The 19,888-nt window shown below is 45.4% G+C and overlaps 1 protein-coding gene and 1 pseudogene across 2 annotated transcripts in view; both read left to right on the top strand.

The window, feature by feature from the left end:
* Window positions 1–19,888, top strand: part of zdhhc9 (zDHHC palmitoyltransferase 9) — a 34,289-nt gene that overhangs the window by 4,478 nt on the left and 9,923 nt on the right. Inside the window, exons 2-6 of the mRNA XM_083652485.1 lie at window positions 7,791–7,951; window positions 14,013–14,171; window positions 17,496–17,633; window positions 18,548–18,591; window positions 19,386–19,493. Of these exons, the coding sequence (XP_083508611.1) occupies window positions 7,791–7,951; window positions 14,013–14,171; window positions 17,496–17,633; window positions 18,548–18,591; window positions 19,386–19,493 (610 nt within the window). The remainder of the gene's footprint in view (window positions 1–7,790; window positions 7,952–14,012; window positions 14,172–17,495; window positions 17,634–18,547; window positions 18,592–19,385; window positions 19,494–19,888) is intronic.
* Window positions 11,418–12,956, top strand: LOC310790785 (ankyrin repeat and SOCS box protein 1-like; annotated as a pseudogene). Its single transcript has 2 exons — window positions 11,418–12,165; window positions 12,858–12,956. The product of its transcript is annotated as an ankyrin repeat and SOCS box protein 1-like (transcript).

The following is a 19,888-nucleotide window of genomic DNA, read 5'->3' as shown; positions in this document are numbered from 1 at the left end:
GGTAAGGGCTGGCTCAGGGCAGTGTCTTGGAGGGAAGGGCTGGCTCAGGGCAGTGTCTTGGGGTAAGGGCTGGCTCATGTCCAACAACAGCCAAGTAGACATCTCATTTCTATCATTAGCCATCAGTAGGCCGTGCCGTGCAGGAAGGCTTCTCTGGGCAGCGCTTGTGCTAAATTGCGGAAATGAAGGCACAATCGGAAAGCCCAATTAGGAAGAGCCAAACAAATTAGTCACTGAAGAGGTGGTTCCGGCCTGTCTTTTTCTTGCTCGGCAGAATTCAAGGATTGCTTGTCCTTAGCTTGTTGGTTCTATTATCCACTGGCCCAATTTTTTTAATGGGACTTTACATAATTACACTGGGTATTATTTATGCTGTGAATCAGAGCTTACCTATGATAGCAAGAAGGCTTTTATAGTCTCTTGGCTGATATGCTACAGTGCGTGTCCCAGAAGGCTCGCTCACAGCCTGGGGGATGTTCACTGGGTGTGCGTGTGCGTCTGCGTGTGTGTGTGTGTGTGGGTGCGTGCATGCATGTGTGTGTGTGTGTGTGTGTGTGTGTGTGCGCGTGGGTGCGTGTGTGTGTGCGTGCCACCTATGGAGGTTGGATGAAGGAGCAGGAGTCTGGCACACAAGGACAGTGTGTCATCTGTGCGTCTGTGCAGCCAGGGAAGTGTATGTGCATGTAATGAGTGTGATCCTTTGTGTGTGTGTGTGTGTCCTTTATGTACATGTATATCGTCCAATGAAAACCTTGTACCTTGAACATTGGGTTCGCTTTGGGCTCTGTTAATTTGTGACATCTTGTAGACTGAATGATTAATCGATTAATAAAAACCACAATAGATTCATTTATAATGGAAATAATCGATAGTTGAGTTTGAAAGGGTTTATACGCCCAAGGATGGTCAAATCATTTCGATATAAGCCTGTAGTAATCCTTCAGTTGTAGTGAAAACATAAAAAAAAAAATCACCAAAATTGGGTTATAGTATGTCTGCTTCCTCAAATGAGAGCCTGTAAGGAGGAGGGGGAGGAGTGCAGTGCTGAGCGAGCAGAGTGAGTGCGGTGGGAGCAGATCTAGTAACAGAGCTTCCCTAGCCGTCTCTCCCCTACCCCGTCTCCCCCCGTCAGCCAATCAGAAGCGTGGCTCCTCCTGGCCCCAGGCTAACCAGCCAATAGGATGATTTACGCCCGGCTCGGAGAACATGCTCCCATTTACACTGACCATGATCTACAGCCTTTGTCCTGCCAAGAGGAGTGTGCTGGTTTTCCTGCGGAGGGTGAAGTGATTTTGCCCCTAACATGCACACCATACTGGGAAGGAAATGTAATACATTTGCTCAGTTCATCTGTTTTGTATCTAATAGATGCTGCCACTCTCCATGGAGATCTGTATCAAGATGATACCATCAGCTTTCTTTGTTTTGGGGGGGTGTGTGGGGGGGGGTGTAATGTCTTAGTCTCTACTCAATTTGCAGATAATTATGGTATTGTGGGGACTTGTTAGGCGTGCATTGATTTTCTTTTTCCTGCCTCTCTATAGGTGCCTCTTTCCCCTTGCCGGCAGGTCACTCGGATTGTATTTCATTTGCCTGAAATGAAACCATTACCAGATTTATCATTATTCTCCATTCCACTTTATAGATTGTTAATGAAGGTTTTTGATCCTGTGATGTAACATCGCTAATCCCACATTTACTTTAGATATATATCTTTTTAATGACCACTGCATCTCCTGATTCATCTATCAGTCGTTTGGTATTTAGCTGTTGCATAATAAAGCAGAGGGATTTAAAAATCCGATTTTAGCCTATGGAGCTTTAGTGTAACCTCTCCCAAATGCATCCACACATTGGATTAAGATTAGACAGAGATAAAAGGGAGATTAAAAGGTGTATGTTTCTGGGCAGATCTTTGCAGTCCGGTGTTCATAGCAGGATGTCTAGGCATGACTCTGACTATAATACAAAGGTAAACGTTGTTTGAGACTCCTGCAGCAGATGGATGAAAGCAGCCTGTAATCATAATATTTACCACAGTTGATAATTGAGTGATTTTTCTGTCTTTGTCTGGATGGGGGAAGAGAGGGCAAATAGAGTTTGTGAGCTTCTGCTTTTTCCCAGCAGTGCCCTCGAAACAGAGAGAGCCTCCAGTTTACAGATGTTTGCATGACAGAGGGAAGTGACAGTATACAGGCCCCTACAGGCCCTCTGTGGATGTGCCAGCAGAGCAAGTGCATCATTCATTTCTGCCATTCGTGCAGGTTTCCAGCAGATTACACCTGTGTTAAGTATTAATAAAGGCAGGACAGGACATGTTTCAGCAACGGTAAAACGTCAGGAGGAGGCATGACGTTGAACATGATCTTGGGTTGAGTGGTATTATCGCTTATAGCAGTCGAGGTGAATTTAATATGTCAAGATCCCTACTTTAGAAGCTTCTTCTCGTCTCTGAGCTTATGTCATCCTGTGTTGACAGGGAAATCACACGGATCAAAGTGTATAGTAGATGCTCCTAATGTATCTAATGTACCCTAGCTCCCACCCATCACACACACACACACACACACACACACACACACACACACACACACACACACACAGACTCCAGTGTATGTAGTGAACTTCACACCCTACTTCAGTTACCTATTATTGCCGTGCTGTGGTAAGGCAGATAACTGGAGCTACTGCAAGGTGGCTTTGCATACAGGAAAAACGCTTCTTACCTTATCTCTTCTATGTATTCAAAGTCTTGTATTTCAGGACAGGGGTTGAAATGCTAGAAGTCCACGGCTGATTTGTCATGGTTGCTGTGGCAGTCCACTAAGTGGGAGCTAAATATAGCTGGTGGGATAAACATGGGAAGGTCAGGCAAATATGATGTTGGAAGTGATTACTGAGCACACTCCATCTTTTCTAAAGCAGGTGGTGCTGAATTCAAGCTCTGATCAAGGCAACAGTAAACGCATGGTCCCCTCGTGAAGTCTGCTGCTAGTGGAGTTATAGTGCTACTGCAGGCCGAGGGCTAATCAGTGTCACTTCCAAAGAGCTGGAAGGCAGGCAGGGGTGAGATGCATCATTTCAACTACTTTGACCCAAATCAGTTCGATTTGCAGCAGATGGACAGAGGGATGGGGAATTGGACTTGAGACTTGGACTTGAGTCGCACTTAAATCATACAGACCTGAGTGACTTGAGACTTGACTTGAGACTTGACTTGGACTTGGAGATTTGGGACTTGTGAACAATCTTTATTTTTGTGTGTATTAACATTAAGGAAAGGTCTACTAATAATACTGTCAACTGATCAACTGTATGCTAATAGATAAAGGAGTGAGGGTAATACAGTAGCCTACATGCTTTGAATCCCTTAGTTTTAGCTATGCAGTGTTCTAAACAGACCGGATGGCATCCAGCAGATAATGGAGCGCTCATCCATAAGAGACTTGAAACTTGACTTGGATTTGTGACCACAGAGACCATAGCTCAAAGACTTGAGACTTGACTTGGACTTGTGACCACAGAGACCATAGCTCAAAGACTTGAGACTTGACTTGGACCTGTGACCACAGAGACCATAGCTCAAAGACTTGAGACTTGACTTGGACTTGTGACCACAGAGACCATAGCTCAAAGACTTGAGACTTGACTTGGACTTGTGACCACAGAGACCATAGCTCAAAGACTTGAGACTTGACTTGGACTTGTGACCACAGAGACCATAGCTCAAAGACTTGAGACTTGACTTGGACTTGCAAAAAATGACTTGTGAGCATCTCTGGCGATGGAGTCAAGTAAGGGAGAGAGGAAGGTCCGTGAGGTGTGTGTGTCTTTTTGTGGTCTGACGGATAGCCTCGTTGATGAAAAGAGATTTCACCAAATGGATAAAGGACCTGCTTAAGTTGAGGTTTTCTGTTCCATCTGTGGTGATAGATACAGTCAGCACACAGAGTACCACCCATGCTCTCACTAAACGTAGGAAATGGTAACATCCTGGAAGGACGTGGGGTGTTGATGGGAAGCGATGATGGAGTGTGCCTTGAACGCCGACCAGTCATCATTACTGGAATTACACCCATGATCCACAGAGCGCTGGCCCAGTCTGCCTCCTCACTGCTGCCTGCTCACTCTGACCCACTGGCTGTCCTCTGCTGTCTCCTCACTGCTGCCTGCTCACTCTGGCCCAGTCTGCCTCCTCACTGCTGCCTGCTCACTCTGACCCAGTCTGCCTCCTCACTGCTGCCTGCTCACTCTGACCCAGTCTGCCTCCTCACTGCTGCCTGCTCACTCTGGCCCACTGGCTGTCCTCTGCTGTCTCCTCACTGCTGCCTGCTCACTCTGACCCACTGGCTGTCCTCTGCTGTCTCCGCACTAACCAATGGAGCAAACACGCATCTCAGGCTCGGTCGGACCAGTGGAAATTTCTATTGATTTGATCTCGGCTCTTGTTTTCCATTAGTGTGAATCAGACACTACAGGAAAACTAATCGGACCAGTCTGGCAGGTGTAGCGTGCCATTGTGTCGCCAGTGCTCAGGTATGCTGACTTACCTGGCTCAGCTACAGAGTGAGCTGAACAGGTGGACTTTGTTCTCTGCCGTCACGCGCCGCGCTTGTTTACCCTGCTACGACGTCCCTTTGCTTTTCTATTTCCTCTGTGTGTGTGTGTGTGTGTGTGTGTGTGTGTGTGTGTGTGTGTGTGTGTGTGTTGTGTGAGAGAATAAAATGCCACCCAGAGTGACAAGACGAGGGGGAAATCATGGATGACACTGGAACCAGTCAAATCAAGCTAAACCAGCAGCGATGATTTCAGAATGAAAATATTAACATGCATTAGTACTGATTTCAAGCATGCTTTCAGATTTTCTCACCCAAAGGGATTGATAGGATATATCATTAGTTATATTAGTTTATTAGATAAATGGGTGTTGTCCATATTATGTTAATCTATATAGTATGTATCTTGTAACTTTGTTTTGATACTTTACAAATAAATTCTCCCTATTGTTAGAACAGATTGACCTGACGCTGCCAGATGGTTTGTTTTCACATAACCATCTGGGAATGAGTCGCTCGTTAAACAGTTTAAAAGAGGCAGGCGCTTTCAAAAGATACCTGGCAGTAGGGCTGGGTGATATAGCAAAAAATCTATCGACATAAAATATTTCATATCAGTCAATATTGATAATTATTGATAATTTTTAAAGATCATTTTTGGGGCATTTGGGGCGGCCACGTGAAGGACTAAGCCTTAGTGGTACGCGTTCTACCAGCCAGGTGATTTTTTTAATGATGGAATAAAATGGCGTGGTGAGTGAAGTTAAGTCAGTCTTAAGGATGGGCGGCCTAACAAACCGCAGACTTTTGGACGCCCTGCCAGGGGTTGACAGGCTATCGTCGTTCGCTAGCGGGAGGCTAGTCTGGACTAAGCTGCTCTCTCTCCCATGCACTCAAAGTGCAAGGCGGAGGCTAAAGAAACGTCCGGGCCGCCACTTAATATGTTTGGATGGGAACTTTAGAATTTGTCCGTTAACTGATTGACTGTTTGCCGGTCACTCATAGCATGCTCCATTATCAAGAGACATATCGATATGCTGTCGTCACACCTAAAGCCCGCCCGTAGCTGCCTCTGGATGCTGATTGGTGCGAACCGCTGGTTCGGATTCCAACCAATAGATTTGGAGCGTGGCAAGATGGATTTGTCGTGTGATCGTGATCTTGCGTGAAATCCAACTTCCATATAAAGTCATTTCTGCTCCAACAAAAGCTGTTATGATAACTGTTATGATACAGCTAATTAACTATATCATGTATAAAGCTGTTATGATAACTGTTATGATACAGGTCATGAACAATATCATGTATAAAGCTGTTATGATAACTGTTATGATACAGGTCATGAACAATATCATGTATGAAGCTGTTATGATAACTGTTATGATACAGGTCATGAACAATATCATGTATGAAGCTGTTATGATAACTGTTATGATACAGCTAATTAACTATATCATGTATAAAGCTGTTATGATAACTGTTATGATACAGCTAATTAACTATATCATGTATAAAGCTGTTATGATAACTGTTATGATACAGCTAATTAACTATATCATGTATAAAGCTGTTATGATAACTGTTATGATACAGGTCATGAACAATATCATGTATAAAGCTGTTATGATAACTGTTATGATACAGCTAATTAACTATCATGTATAAAGCTGTTATAACTGTTATGATACAGCTAATTAACTATATCATGTATAAAGCTGTTATGATAACTGTTATGATACAGCTAATTAACTATATCATGTATAAAGCTGTTATGATAACTGTTATGATACAGGTCATGAACAATATCATGTATAAAGCTGTTATGATAACTGTTATGATACAGCTAATGAACAATATCATGTATAAAGCTGTTATGATAACTGTTATGATACAGCTAATGAACAATATAATGTATAGGCTGATTTGGCTTTTATATTGATAATAATAAACATCTATCTTTTGGCAATGTTTCACTCCACATATAGCATTGCAGTGGTTCACAAATCTCCATTTTCCATATCATGGAGTCTTCATCTGGTGATGTGAGCTGTGTGGGCAGAGTTACGCCATGACATGCAATACCCTGTTAGTCTTATACAGGATGTTGCACAGGTGTGTCCATATCCTGTAGTATGACATTAAGTGTTGCATTATGAATATTATGATCTCTGCCACATGGGAAGGAGACAGTTTATCTATTAATAACTGCATGCGGAAGCCTTTTTCGCTGCTGTTCTCTACTCTGTCGCAACACTTTGCACTGCAGACTGTCCTGCTGGCTGCAGACTGTCCTGCTGCTGTCCACTCTGTCGCAGCACTTTGCACTGCAGACTGTCCTGCTGGATGCAGACTGTCCTGCTGCTGTCCACTCTGTCGCAGCACTTTGCACTGCAGACTGTCCTGCTGGATGCAGGCTGTCCTGCTGCTGTCCACTCTGTCGCAGCACTTTGCACTGCAGACTGTCCTGCTGGCTGCAGACTGTCCTGCTGCTGTCCACTCTGTCGCAGCACTTTGCACTGCAGACTGTCCTGCTGGCTGCAGACTGTCCTGCTGCTGTCCACTCTGTCGCAGCACTTAGTTTGCAGTGCAGACTGTCCTGCTGGCTGCAGTGTCACTGGCCTGGCAATCGGATTTATGCAAATGTTTCTCCTCTCCTCCAGAAGGTGAGGGCAGTGTGGCATAATGTTGTGGATTCACCACCATGCCTTCAGTGTGGCCTAGAGGCTGGGCAGCTCTTCAGTTCATGACCTGATGCTGAGTACACTGCGTCGCAATATGGATGATCGTGTCCTGTCGCGCCGCGTCGGCACATGCTGCCCTGTGGGCTGAGAGTTAGGAACAGCTAATGGCCTCTCGTGAGTTATCTGAGCGGGCTCTGCTGTTTCTGTTGTGCTCGCCTCGTTATCTCTGCAGTCATACTTGTGTGTGTCGACGGGAAGCAGAAAATTATCTTTGCTCCGCGTAAAAATAGATTTATTTGAACTCTGAGTATTTGTTTTGGTATGAAATCAAGATATAGCAAGATGCAATAATCTTCCGCCTGTAATTCTGTCATATAACTGCGATAAGGCCAAACGGTTGCATTTACAGTAATAATTGTGGCTAGAATGCTTATGTCAATGTTTATCCCTAAATGAGGGGAAAACCAATGTTCTCCTCTCACCGGATCTAAATACACTCAACCCTTTTTCCACACTGGCTCCTCATTCTCAACCACCTGTTGTTCCCCTACAGATGTCCCTACCTGACTTACCACCTGTCTCCTGCCATCCCAGTCTTCGCTGCACTGCTCTTCCTCTTCGTCATGGCGATGCTGCTGAGGACCAGCTTCAGCGACCCGGGGGTGCTGCCGCGGGCGCTCCCCGAGGAAGCCACCTTCATCGAGATGGAGATTGGTGAGTTACAGCAGGGACTGTTGACACAAGTTTGAAAACATTGATCCCTTTAGGTGTGATGGACTTGCAAGCAGTTGTTTCGTTAATGCCGGTAGAAAAGAGTTAAACCAGCTTTACGAGCATCGCCATGCATACACCTGTTAGTGACAATGTGCTAATACAATGCACCTTTTCATGGAGTTTGACCAGTGCAGCTATTCCCAACCTGTGGGCCGTGAAGCTATTGCAAATGGGCCGCCAACTTGTTTGCAAAACATTATGATCTTCGTGGGGGAAAAAGTAATTATTATGCATGAGAATGCATTTCTCCATTGTTGAATTATAGTTCTTTAATCATTTATTTGATCATTAGACTATTGCAGACAGCCCATCAGTTTTCTTTTCTGATTTGTGTGGTGCTGATAGACAGCTCCTTTTATCGTTGAAATAAAAAGTGCTCTGAGGAGTGAGGACGCATTTTGGTCTTTTGGCCTCCATACTGTTTCCAGTCCGACGTGTTTGAGATGTTCTCGTGAGCCGTGAGTCTGAACAGGTTGTTGTGGACCGCTGACCCAGTCTGCAGGCTTGACTTACAGCACAGCACTTTGCCTTGATGTGTGCATAACTATCAGGCAAACCAGCAGGCCCCGCCCCTTATCTCCCTCCATTCACACACTATGTCAACAAGACAAAGGATTATTACAGTTCATGTGCCTGTTCCACCATCAGGCAGACGGGCTTATTCATTCTTCTTTTCCTCAAAGAATGCCATCAGGGGATGTGGACTGCAAATCAATTGAGAGTCTATTCAAATGAAAGCATTTTGGAGGTGTGAATACTTCAGCAGGAGACCTGTTGTGTTACAGACAGTGTACATGTTGCGTTACGGCTGCGTTGCAGATCGGGTAAAACTGTTGGATGGACTCTCGCCCATGTTAATAGATGGGCAGTACATGTTAATATATGGGTAGTACATGTTAATAGATGGGCAGTACATGTTAATATATGGGCAGTACATGTTAATAGATGGGCAGTACATGTTAATATATGGGCAGTACATGTTAATAGATGGGCAGTACATGTTAATAGATGGGCAGTACATGTTAATAGATGGGCAGTACATACATGCAATATGGAACAATTACACACCTGTAGGAACATCTGACCAAGCCCCAAGTACCGCTGGTGGGAATTGAACCCAGGTCTCCGTGGTGGAAGGCAAGTGCTTTGATGCCCCCAAAACCTGGAGATTTCAAACAAAAAGAAGCATGCATTGCTGTCCTCCATATAAGGTTTTATTTTTTATGACCACTTCCTGCCCAGACTCTCTCCTCATATAGAGGAATAAGCCTATCTGCAATATCTCTGCAACAGCCCCCCTCCCTGCTCTCTCCCCCCTCTCTCCTCTCTCCCTGCTCTCTCCATCCTCTCTCTCCCCTCTCCCTGCTCTCTCCATCCTCTCTCCCTGCTCTCTCCATCCTCTCTCCCTCCTCTCTCCCTGCTCTCTCCATCCTCTCTCCATCCTCTCTCCCTGCTCTCTCCATCCTCTCTCCCTCCTCTCTCCCCTCTCCCTCCCCTCTCCCTCCTCTCTCCATCCTCTCTCCCCTCTCCCTGCTCTCTCCATCCTCTCTCTCTCTCCCTCCCTCCTCTCTCCATCCTCATGCCCCCCTCCCTGCTCCTCTCGCCTCCCTCCTCATGCCTCCGTCTCTGTGTGGCTGTTCAGCGTTCACAGATTCAGTGTCCTTCAGCCATCACCCGTCCTCTCTCGTTTCAAAGCAGAGGAGGCGCAGTGGTTTAACTATCGAGCTACGGCTGCAGTGACCCTGTGGAGGATGTATTGCTGCTGTATGTAACCTATATGAGGAAATCTCAGATAGAGCAATGCTTCGCAACCACACATTAGAAATACACACACACACACACACACACACACACACACACACACACTACTAACACACTAACACACAAATCGACTGAGCCTTATTTGTCTTACTGAGTACTACATATATTTCCCGTTTGCGTTGACCTTGATCAGCATGGAGCCTAGCTCACCCTTCAGCCTACTTTCACTACCTTCCCTTTTTTGGCTTCCCTTCTCACACGCCACCAATTCTCACAAGGCAAAATGTCCCACAAAAAGCAAAACATTCATCATTCAGAGATGCTAAAATGGGCGTGCTGACTGTGTGAAGAATATGCACTGCAACAGCTAAAACAAACAGTTTAACATCATCGTCACCCATCCCACACATATAGCTATTCTCAACAGTATGTTTTTAATGCTATGCTAGCTGTTATGATGCAGCGTGGGCGTGCTAAAGGGAAACAGAGCTGATGATGAAGCCTCCCCAGCCCCGCTGCTCTGTCACTTCAGCCCGTTAGTGGCTGGTCCCCGGGGGGATGCTAATCCGACGAGAGGCATCCTCTTGGAATGTATCCTAGCACACTGGCAGCCTGAGGGAGTGGCATCATCCCCCATCAGTGATGACTCATTCATTTATTCAGTGCTGTTTTTACCCTGAAAGCTACATTCTGTGGATTTATAATTCCCAGCTTTTTGTCTTGTGCTCGATGTTGTGCAGTCAGATAAGATCATTTTCAACGCTTTCGGATATTGATCTGTGCATTTCTTTTCTTAGGTTCAGGTTTCGCTAGGTTCATTACTCTGCATGAAGGCAGGAACAACTATGTTGCTATACTGTATACCACAGATAAGAATGTTGAATTGAGAGCTTTATACAAATGATAAATGTGTGATTTAGTTAATATAGAAATATTGAACTGCAACAACCGCTGCTCCTTTGCGTAGAAAGGAGCCAGTTGAGGTGATTTGGGCATCTGGTATGGATCCCACCTGGTCGCCTCTCTAGGGAGGTGTTCCAGGCACATCCAGCTGGGAGGAGACCACAGGGCAGACCGAGGGCTAGGTGGAGAGATTATATCTCCCCTCTGGTCTGGGCAAAGATGGGAAGTAACTAAGTACAAATACTTTGTTACTGTACTTAAGTAGGATTTTCAGGTATCTACTGTATTTATTTTTCTGACAACCTTTTACTTTTACTCCCTACATTTTAACAGAAATATCTGTACTTTCTACTCCTTACATTTTCAAAACAGGCTAGTTACTTTTGTTGTAATGCATGACAAAAACGATGTAACATAGTTTGTCTGTCTCTCTCTCTTGTCGCACATCCAAAACAAGACACGGAGTCTAAATAAGGCGTGGCCGATGATGTCACAAATTAATCACTGATGATGTCACAGGTGATCTCATCAGTGATGTAACTCGAGCATAGTGATGTCATCAGTGAGTGATGTCATCAGTGAGTGACGTCATCACTCATGTTATTACAATCTCATGATGTAATAATGTTATGCTGTCATGTTATGATGTCATAATGTCCAACCCACATTCAGTCCCTTCATAATGCCTTCTGTTTGAGACCCAGCATACAAGTCGGTGTGATACAGTGACAGATCTGAAGGAATGGCTGTTCGAGCAGGGCATAACAACAGGCGGCGGCTCCATGATGCTGCCTGGGCAGGAGATCTGGACAGACTGAGGAGCCTACTGCAGGAAGACCGCTTCAGAAGGCAGATCAATGAGCAGTGGTGGAGGACCCCTCTGAGGGAGGCAAGGTCATGCTGCCTGTGTGGACTACTTGATCACCCAGGGAGCACAGGTAGACCTAGCTGATGAGGATGACTGGACACCTCTCTTGTGTACCATACACTACGGTCACCTGGACTGTGTTCGGATCCTCCTGGAAGCTGGGGCCGACCCAAACAGAAGCAGACATGGCTCCACCCCGGTCTACTTGGCTGCCCGGGCAGGAAGCCTGGAGATACTGCAGGAACTCATCAGGTTCCATGCTGCTGTTCCTGTTGACATAGACACCGATCACACCCTCAAGATGTCTCCTCTCTACATCAGTGCTGAACGCAACCACCTGGACTGCTTCCGCCTGCTGCTCCAGGCCGCTGGCATTCTGACCCGTGACGTGGCTTCTCACCTGCTGGAGGTGGTGCTGTATAACAGGTGCCAAAGTCTGCCCTTTGTCCAGCTGCTCCTGGACCACGGTGCCGACCCGGCCCTGGTGAGGGAGCAGCCACAGCTGGAGGAGACGGCGGATCCAGAGGCTCTCAGGGTCTTTCTGGAGGCCAAGAGATTTCCTCTGGCCCACATGTGTCGGATCCGGATCCGCCAAGCGCTGGGCAGACATCGCCTGAACCAAGTCCACTCTCTACCACTAACACAAGTGATGAAGGACTTTGTGCTCTACCAAAACTGACTTGAAGGACTGTCGGTTTATTTTCATTTCCTAGATTTAGTTCTTCAGTGACTGTTTCAAACAAATCCAGGACCAGAGATTAAATACCATCAGCATACACCACCTGTATCCAATCCTACTACTATAATTGGAGAGCGTGTGTGCTCGGTTCATCGTCTCCAGAGTCCCCACCCCAGAATTGAGCGTGCAGCGCGCAGAAATTCGGTTTATCTTAATATGACATGAGGTTCCGTTAGCTTTGCACAGAAACAGCCGGGAGAAATACATTTTACTTTTATACTTGATTACATTTCAGAGCCTGTCATTTTTTACTTTTACTTGATTAAACAAGTTGAATCAGTACTTCTACTTTTACCAGAGTCTTTATTTCGACGAGTGTGTGTACTTTTCCCATCTCTGGGCCTGGGAACGCCTCGGGGATCGCCCAGGCAGAGCTGGCTAATGTGGCCACGGAAAGGGAAGTTTGGGGGTCCCCTGCTGGAACTGCTACCTCCACGACCCGATCCTGGATAAGCGGTTGAAGATGGATGGATGAACTGCAACTCTACTCACCTCAGAACACTTCCCCCAGCCCAGATTCTTTTTTTTTTCTTTTTTTGTTACCTCAAATGAGCATGCTTGCTCTTTTCCAGCAGCTTCCTGCTTCACATTCACCCAGTTACCCACATTCACACCTGGGAGCTGCCCAGTCTTCTGCTGTGGAGCAGCTGGGGGTTACTAGGTGCCTTGCTTAAGGGCACGTTGATTCCCAAACACATTTCCCCAGCCTTCCCGTAACTAACCTGCCTCTAACCTCTAGGTAATTGCTACCCAAAATGATCAATGATCAGTGGGGGTTTTTAAAGTCCCTACAAGGAACTTTTAACTGGTTATTATGAAACAGTCTAAATTTAATACTGATGCCTCTATATGACCTACATCACCAAATGAGACCATCAGCGAGATTATTTCTATATTTTTAAACGCTTGTGCTCGGGTCATTACATTATCTCATCGCAATGCATCCTGCAAACAGCTGTTTAAAAAAGAAAATAATCGTGTTAAAACTAAGTACCTTCTCGCTTCTTAAACAAATGCTTGTGCTAGCCAGAACACAAAGCGGTGCTACTCATGGGAAATGCCGTCTTCGTACGGCTTTTTTCCACAGGGGGCGCTAAAATCAACACAAAATGAAAGCTTGTAGCTGCTTTAAGCCAAGAGCATGTCAATGTAGGAAGATCTGACAGGACATTCTCATGTATAATAGCTATTCTTGTAAAAAAAAAAAAAAAAAAAATTGTTTGAGTGGTTGTATCCGGTGACTTTATGTCCTAACATAGCAAGACAACATTGCATTATGGTCTTGCTGATAAATAATAACAGCTCAGCGAAGATAACAGACCATCGTAAATACCGGATTCAGCCAATGTTGTCATTCACTGACACTCTCAAGGTTCAGTTTTTCTGATTTATGACGTATTTCTTGCCTCTGTCGCCTCAATCTGACATTTCTCACTGCCCGCTAAAGGAAAGGTCTTACAGCTGGTGTGTGGCCACCAAATGGAGGCAGACATCAGCCCGCAATGAGATGATGATAGATCCGATCCGATGGAGAGATTGTGGAGCTGCACAATGTGAAATGCACTTTGGGCATAATGGCATCGCGTGAGCATTAACTAGATACTTCCATGCCTCCTGCTGAGTACAAAACTGTCTCTTCTGTGTCGCTTATGTGTAAATATAGTTGATTGTGTGGTCAAGACTGCCGACATCTCTTCATGCCCGTGTTGTTTTGTGTTTCCTTTCCACAGAGGCTGCCAACGGGAACGTCCCCGTAGGCCAGCGGCCGCCGCCTCGAATCCGCAACGTCCAGATCAACAACCAGATTGTCAAGCTCAAATACTGCTACACCTGCAAGATCTTCAGACCACCTCGTGCGTCTCACTGCAGCATCTGTGACAACTGTGTGGGTAAGAAAGCACTTCTCTCATCCTCTCTTGTTCTATTTGACAGACAAAGGCTTTTGCAAAGTGAGTAATGTTTCTGTGAGTGGGAGACTGAGGAATACATTGAGAGACGACGATGATTGCTGAAGCCTTGACCTCGTTCTCCGCTCTGCATTGATTTGTCACAGTGATGGAATTATTTAAAAAACTGACATTTATAAATAAATGTTTAAGCAGACAGAAAAGTTTGGAAAAAGATCAAAATAGACGGTCTAAGAAGTTGAACGAAGAATGTCTGATGTTGCCGGCCCTCTGTCCAAGGGCCGGCAACTTCACAGACAGTAGTTTTTTGGGAATGTGCTTTGAATATTGAATGCTGTGTTATGTGTGTGTGTGTGTGTGTGTGTGTGTGTGTGCGCGCGCGTGTGTGTGTGTTTGCGCGCGTGCGCGCGCGTGTGTGTGTGTGTGTGTGCGTGTGCATGTGTGTGTGTGTGTGCGTGTGCATGTGTGTGTGTGTGTGTGTAGCTGTGCCGTCTTAACCCTGCAGAATAACAGTCATTTGGCAGCTGCTGATTGAGGAATGCTTTTGAAGGGAGCATAGACTCAAACAGTGGAGGCTCAGTCACTGTGAACACTAGGCTGTCTGTGTGGGGCGAGTCCACCTGCTGTAGGAACACACACACACACACACACACACACACACACACACACACACACACACACACACACACACAGACTGGACATGACATGACAGAGCAGCATGCCTCAATCCTTCTCTGTCAGCAGTTTCCTTCTCAATGTAACATTGTTTATAGCAGTGCAAATCTATCAATAGAATAATAAAGACTGGCCCAATATCACATGTTAGATTTCATTGTTGTCCCGTGAAAACCCTGTAACTCCAATTTTAGTGATCTTCATGCTTTCACTTCAGTTGAGGGATTACATGCTCAGAGGTAGGGCTGGGCAATATACAATATACAATATACATTACTGATGCAATATACAATATAGAATATACATTGCTGATGATTATATTTGAAAAATCCCATTGTGTAAATATTTTGTGAAAGCACCAATAGTCACCCCTTCAATATTGCTGCCTGTAATATCGAGGTACTTGGTCAAAAAATATTGTGATGTTTGATCAGCCAGCCCTACCCAGAGGGTTTCAGCCTCTTGGGCTTATGAAAGCCACAGAAATTCTACAGGCTAAAGTCAAAAATGCATTGTGATCAAGATAAAACAAGGATGTTTTTCTTAGCTCCTCAAAAGTTGACATTTTGCAGATTTTCACCTGACAGCATTGATTCATTTATGCCTAGTAGGGTTGAACCAATACCGCTACCGGAATTCGGTACCGGTCCCCAACGGTACCTTTTTTCAGTACTATACTCATTAATTATCATGTAATTTCCGTTATTTAAAAAAAAGTCCAAACTTATCAATTTCAACATTGTTATTTATTTAGAACATTTTACACACAGATCAGATGCGCTCTCAGCAGATACCGACATTTGAGACCATTAGATTTGACTTGAATCAGTAGGTACTGTCGTACCAAATCCCAATAATTCGGTCCTTAAGAGTACCGATTTCGTTATCCAACCCTAATATAATGCCAAGTGATTGTAAGCATCAAAATTAGCCACGTATGCTTTAACCTCACATCGACGGCAAAGTGTTTCACACGCGTGTGCTTGCGTCTCCATGTGTATGTTGTTGTTGTGAAACCCCATCCCAGGTGTACAGCTGTTGTTTGCGACAGGGAAAAGTGTAAAGCAAGATGTTTGCCTCTGTTGTCCACCTGACCCTGGCCTGCTCTCACCTGGCTGTGCTCCAAATGAAAGAAGAGGAGCGAGGAGACAGCCATCACTATATTTAGACCAGACGAAGAGGGAAATGGCTCCTGTAGCATGCACGTCTTTGAGAAAGTGACCGCAAACGACTGACATTGGTGTATTTTTATTATATTTGATTGTTTTTTCTCTCTTTCAAAAGGTATGTGTGTTTTATAGTAACATTGGTGAGATCAAAGCTTAAAGGGACAGTTCACCCTGCCAACCGTCTCACCGTGCAGATTGCGCATTTGGCGGGTGCAGTTCAGTTGAAAGAAAATAGTTCCTCCCTGAAACTGCTGACAACAATTTATTTTATTTTTATTTAACCTTTATTTAGACAGGCGAGTCATTAAGAACAAATTCTTATTTACACTGACGGCCTGTGGGGTAAGGGAGAGGGGCTGCAAAAAGAGTCATGTTAAGGATAAAAAGGATAAAAACAGTGCATTATAAAACAGGGTATAAAACATAACAACAATCACATAGGATAGAGCCAAAACACAACATAACACAACACGGCACAACGTAGAACCAACACAACACAGCACAACGCAGCACAACACAACAAGACAAAACAATACAGGATAAACCAAACAAAACACAGCATGATGGGGGAAGGGGGTAGATGGAGGGAGGGGTAGAGAGGGAGGGAGGGGGGATGGGAAGAAGGGAGGAGGGAGGGAGGAAAGGAGAAGGGGAAAGGGGGTAGAGGGAGGGGGGAGGGAAGAAGGGAGGGGGAGGGGAGGAAAAGGGGAAGGGGGTAGAGGGAGGGGGGATGGGAAGAAGGGAGGGGGGAGGGAGGAAAAGGAGAAGGGAAAGGGGGTAGAGGGAGGGAAGGGGTAAAGAGGGAGGGGGAGATGGGAAGAAGGGGGGGTAGGAAAAGGAGAAGGGGGAGGGGGTAGAGAGGGAGAGGGGGGGTAGTAAAGGGAGAAGGGGGAGGGGGGGTACTATGAGGGGGGGAAGCAGACACAGCGGTCAACAAAGAGCTGTTGGAGTTGCTGTTTGAAAATGGAAAGTGATGTCAGGGTTGCGAGTTTGAGGGTGCTCTGAAGAATATTCCAGTCGTATGCTGCTGCAAAACGGAAAGGAGGTGCGGCCGAAGACAGTTCTATAAGCGGTTGAGCTGGGGATAGAAAGCTGGATGTACCCGCTTGATCTTGTACTATAGGTGTTTGTTGCTATGTGGAGGAGAGATGAGAGGTAATGTGGTGTCTTGCCTAGTATAGACTTAAAAATAAAGTGGTGCCAATGGAGGGACAAGGTCTGTGAATTATCTTGAGTGACTGGGTCATGATTTCTGGAAAGAGACATTGGTGTTGATTTATTTATTCACGCTTTGAGCACCACAAGCCGAGTACCATCCAGTTCAATTGTATTCGAGAGAAGGCAGAAGGCAGTCCCGATGGCCGATATCTCTAAAACTCACACCAAAATAATCTAGATATGTATTTTTGATTTACGGTACATTTTATACTTCTTCTCCCCCCCCCTCCTCTCTCATCCCCAGACCGTTTTGACCACCACTGTCCCTGGGTGGGCAACTGTGTGGGCAAGAGGAACTACCGGTACTTCTACCTGTTCACCCTATCGCTCTCCCTGCTCACCATTTACATCTTCACCTTTGACATCGTCCACGTCGTCATGCGTAAGTATCCTGCTTAAACTCCCATGGAATGAACTCCCATTACTGTCACTTCCTGGAAATATCTTTCATCGGTGACCTCATGCTGTACCAGTAGGCGTGAATATACATTTCTAACCAATTAAAGCATCTGATTTTTGAACAGTCCCACCCCTCTGCACCCTTCACATCAAATGAAATTGCCTTTCTCTCCCTGATTCATATTCCATTGGCTTAGACTTTTTAATGATCTGTCACTCCATTATGTCCGTCCCGCCCCAACATCCTATTTCAACTGGAAAATCAAGGAAGTAAAGATGTCATTTAATGAGGTATTTTTAAGTCAAAATAAATGATATCAGATCCCATCCCCTGGCTGCCGACGACTTGTAGGAAGGAGTAAGGGGGAGAAAAGGAATGCGCAGGTGCGTCATGTTGGAGAATGACACAATCTGATAGCTGAGAGAATGTGACAAAACAGGGAGGATGACCTGTGACATAAGAAAAGTACCACCTAAACACACACACACACACACACACACACACACACACACACACGCTGAAACAGACGCATTTCGGACAAGGCTTTCCCCCCAAGCGTGACATGCAAAAGCAAATGACTGCTCCAAGTGATTTTCTTTGATCATCATCCCGCTTTCACTATCCCACCCTACGCAGACAGATGATGAGGAGACGGCTGGAGGCTGTGGAATGCTTCTACAGTCAGGATAATTAGCTCTGGGCATGTGATCTTAATACAGCCGCCCTGTCACTCTTTGAACGTCATGTGTAATATATTAAAGAATCAGGCATTTTTAATGAGTGAGGAGACTGATGAGTATGGCCTGTGGTCTTAGATGGAGCTTGTTGGAGAGTCTGTAACTGTGTTTGTGTGTGTCTTTTCTTTTTAACTTGTCCCTGTGTTGCTCTGTTCACAGGCTCAGTGGATTCTGGCTTTTTGAGCACCTTGAAGCAAACACCTGGAACATATCCTTTTAATCTCTGCCCGCTACATACACATACACACACATGTACCATGTGCGCTATGTTTACCTTTTAATCTCTGCCCGCTACATACAGTACACATACACACACATGTACCGTGTGCGCTATGTTTACCTTTCAATCTCTGCCCGCTACATACACATACACACACATGTACCATGTGCACTATGTTTACCTTTTAATCTCTGCCCGCTACATACACATACACACACATGTACCGTGTGCGCTATGTTTACCTGCCTGCTACATACACATACACACATGTACCGTGTGCGCTGTTTAATCTCTGCCCGCTACATACACATACACACACATGTACTGTACCGTGTGCGCTGTTTAATCTCTGCCCGCTACATACACATACACACACATGTACCGTGTGCGCTATGTTTACCTACATACCGTGTGCGCTATGTTTACCCGCTACATACCGTGTGTGCTATGTTTACCCGCCATCTCAGGATAGAAATTCAAAGACATCAACGAATCCCTTCGGGCATGACACCGCAGTGAAAGCAATATGACATTTGATTGTGTGTAGAACACCCAGATGGCCATTTCATTCCTGCCTTTGCTGCTACTTATTGACCTTGTGCTTTTGTCCCCATACGCTTATTTCCTTTGCTTAAAGGTCACAGGCTTTTCTTAGCTTCTATACTTGTCTGCCTTTTTTTTCTCTCTCTCTCTCTCTTTCTGTCACCTGTTGTTCACTGTTTGATCAGTGTCCGTGCAGGAAGGCAGAATAGCATCTGTTGTTTGTCTTAACTCAAGTTCACTGTGCTGGAGGTGTTGGTGTGTTTCTTCACCCTGTGGTCAGTGGTGGGACTGACTGGCTTCCACACCTACCTGATCTCCCTCAACCAAACCACTAATGAGGATGTAAGTATATTGTACGACTATTAAACCATGTGTCACCACGGCAACCTGAACGGCAACCCTGTCGGACCGAATAAGAGTGGAGTGAAGCTTACCTTCATGGCTGGATGGAAGCCTTGGCTGACGCAGCTGCTTGTCTCTCGCCAGCTCGCGCTTCTTGGTTCACCAGCACTCGGTCTCTGTAACCCTTCTCCAGTTCAGGTTTAGACACATCACACGCGGACAATACTCAAACAAAAAGACTGTTACAAAACAGGAAAACTTTATAATCTACAGTATTGACTTGGCTATAGTCTCTCCCCAGACTCAAATATTATGTTGAATCGCTGCGCTCCGCATAAATGAGTCTGTGCCACTTCACTGCCACAGTTGGTATTTGAGGGTGGGTCTAGGGGGTT

This window comes from Poromitra crassiceps, assembly GCF_964638095.1.
Source record: "Poromitra crassiceps genome assembly, chromosome: 15".
Lineage (NCBI taxonomy): Eukaryota > Metazoa > Chordata > Actinopteri > Beryciformes > Melamphaidae > Poromitra > Poromitra crassiceps.
Note: the sequence above shows the minus strand (reverse complement) of the source record. Positions and strands in the feature narration are given on the sequence as shown.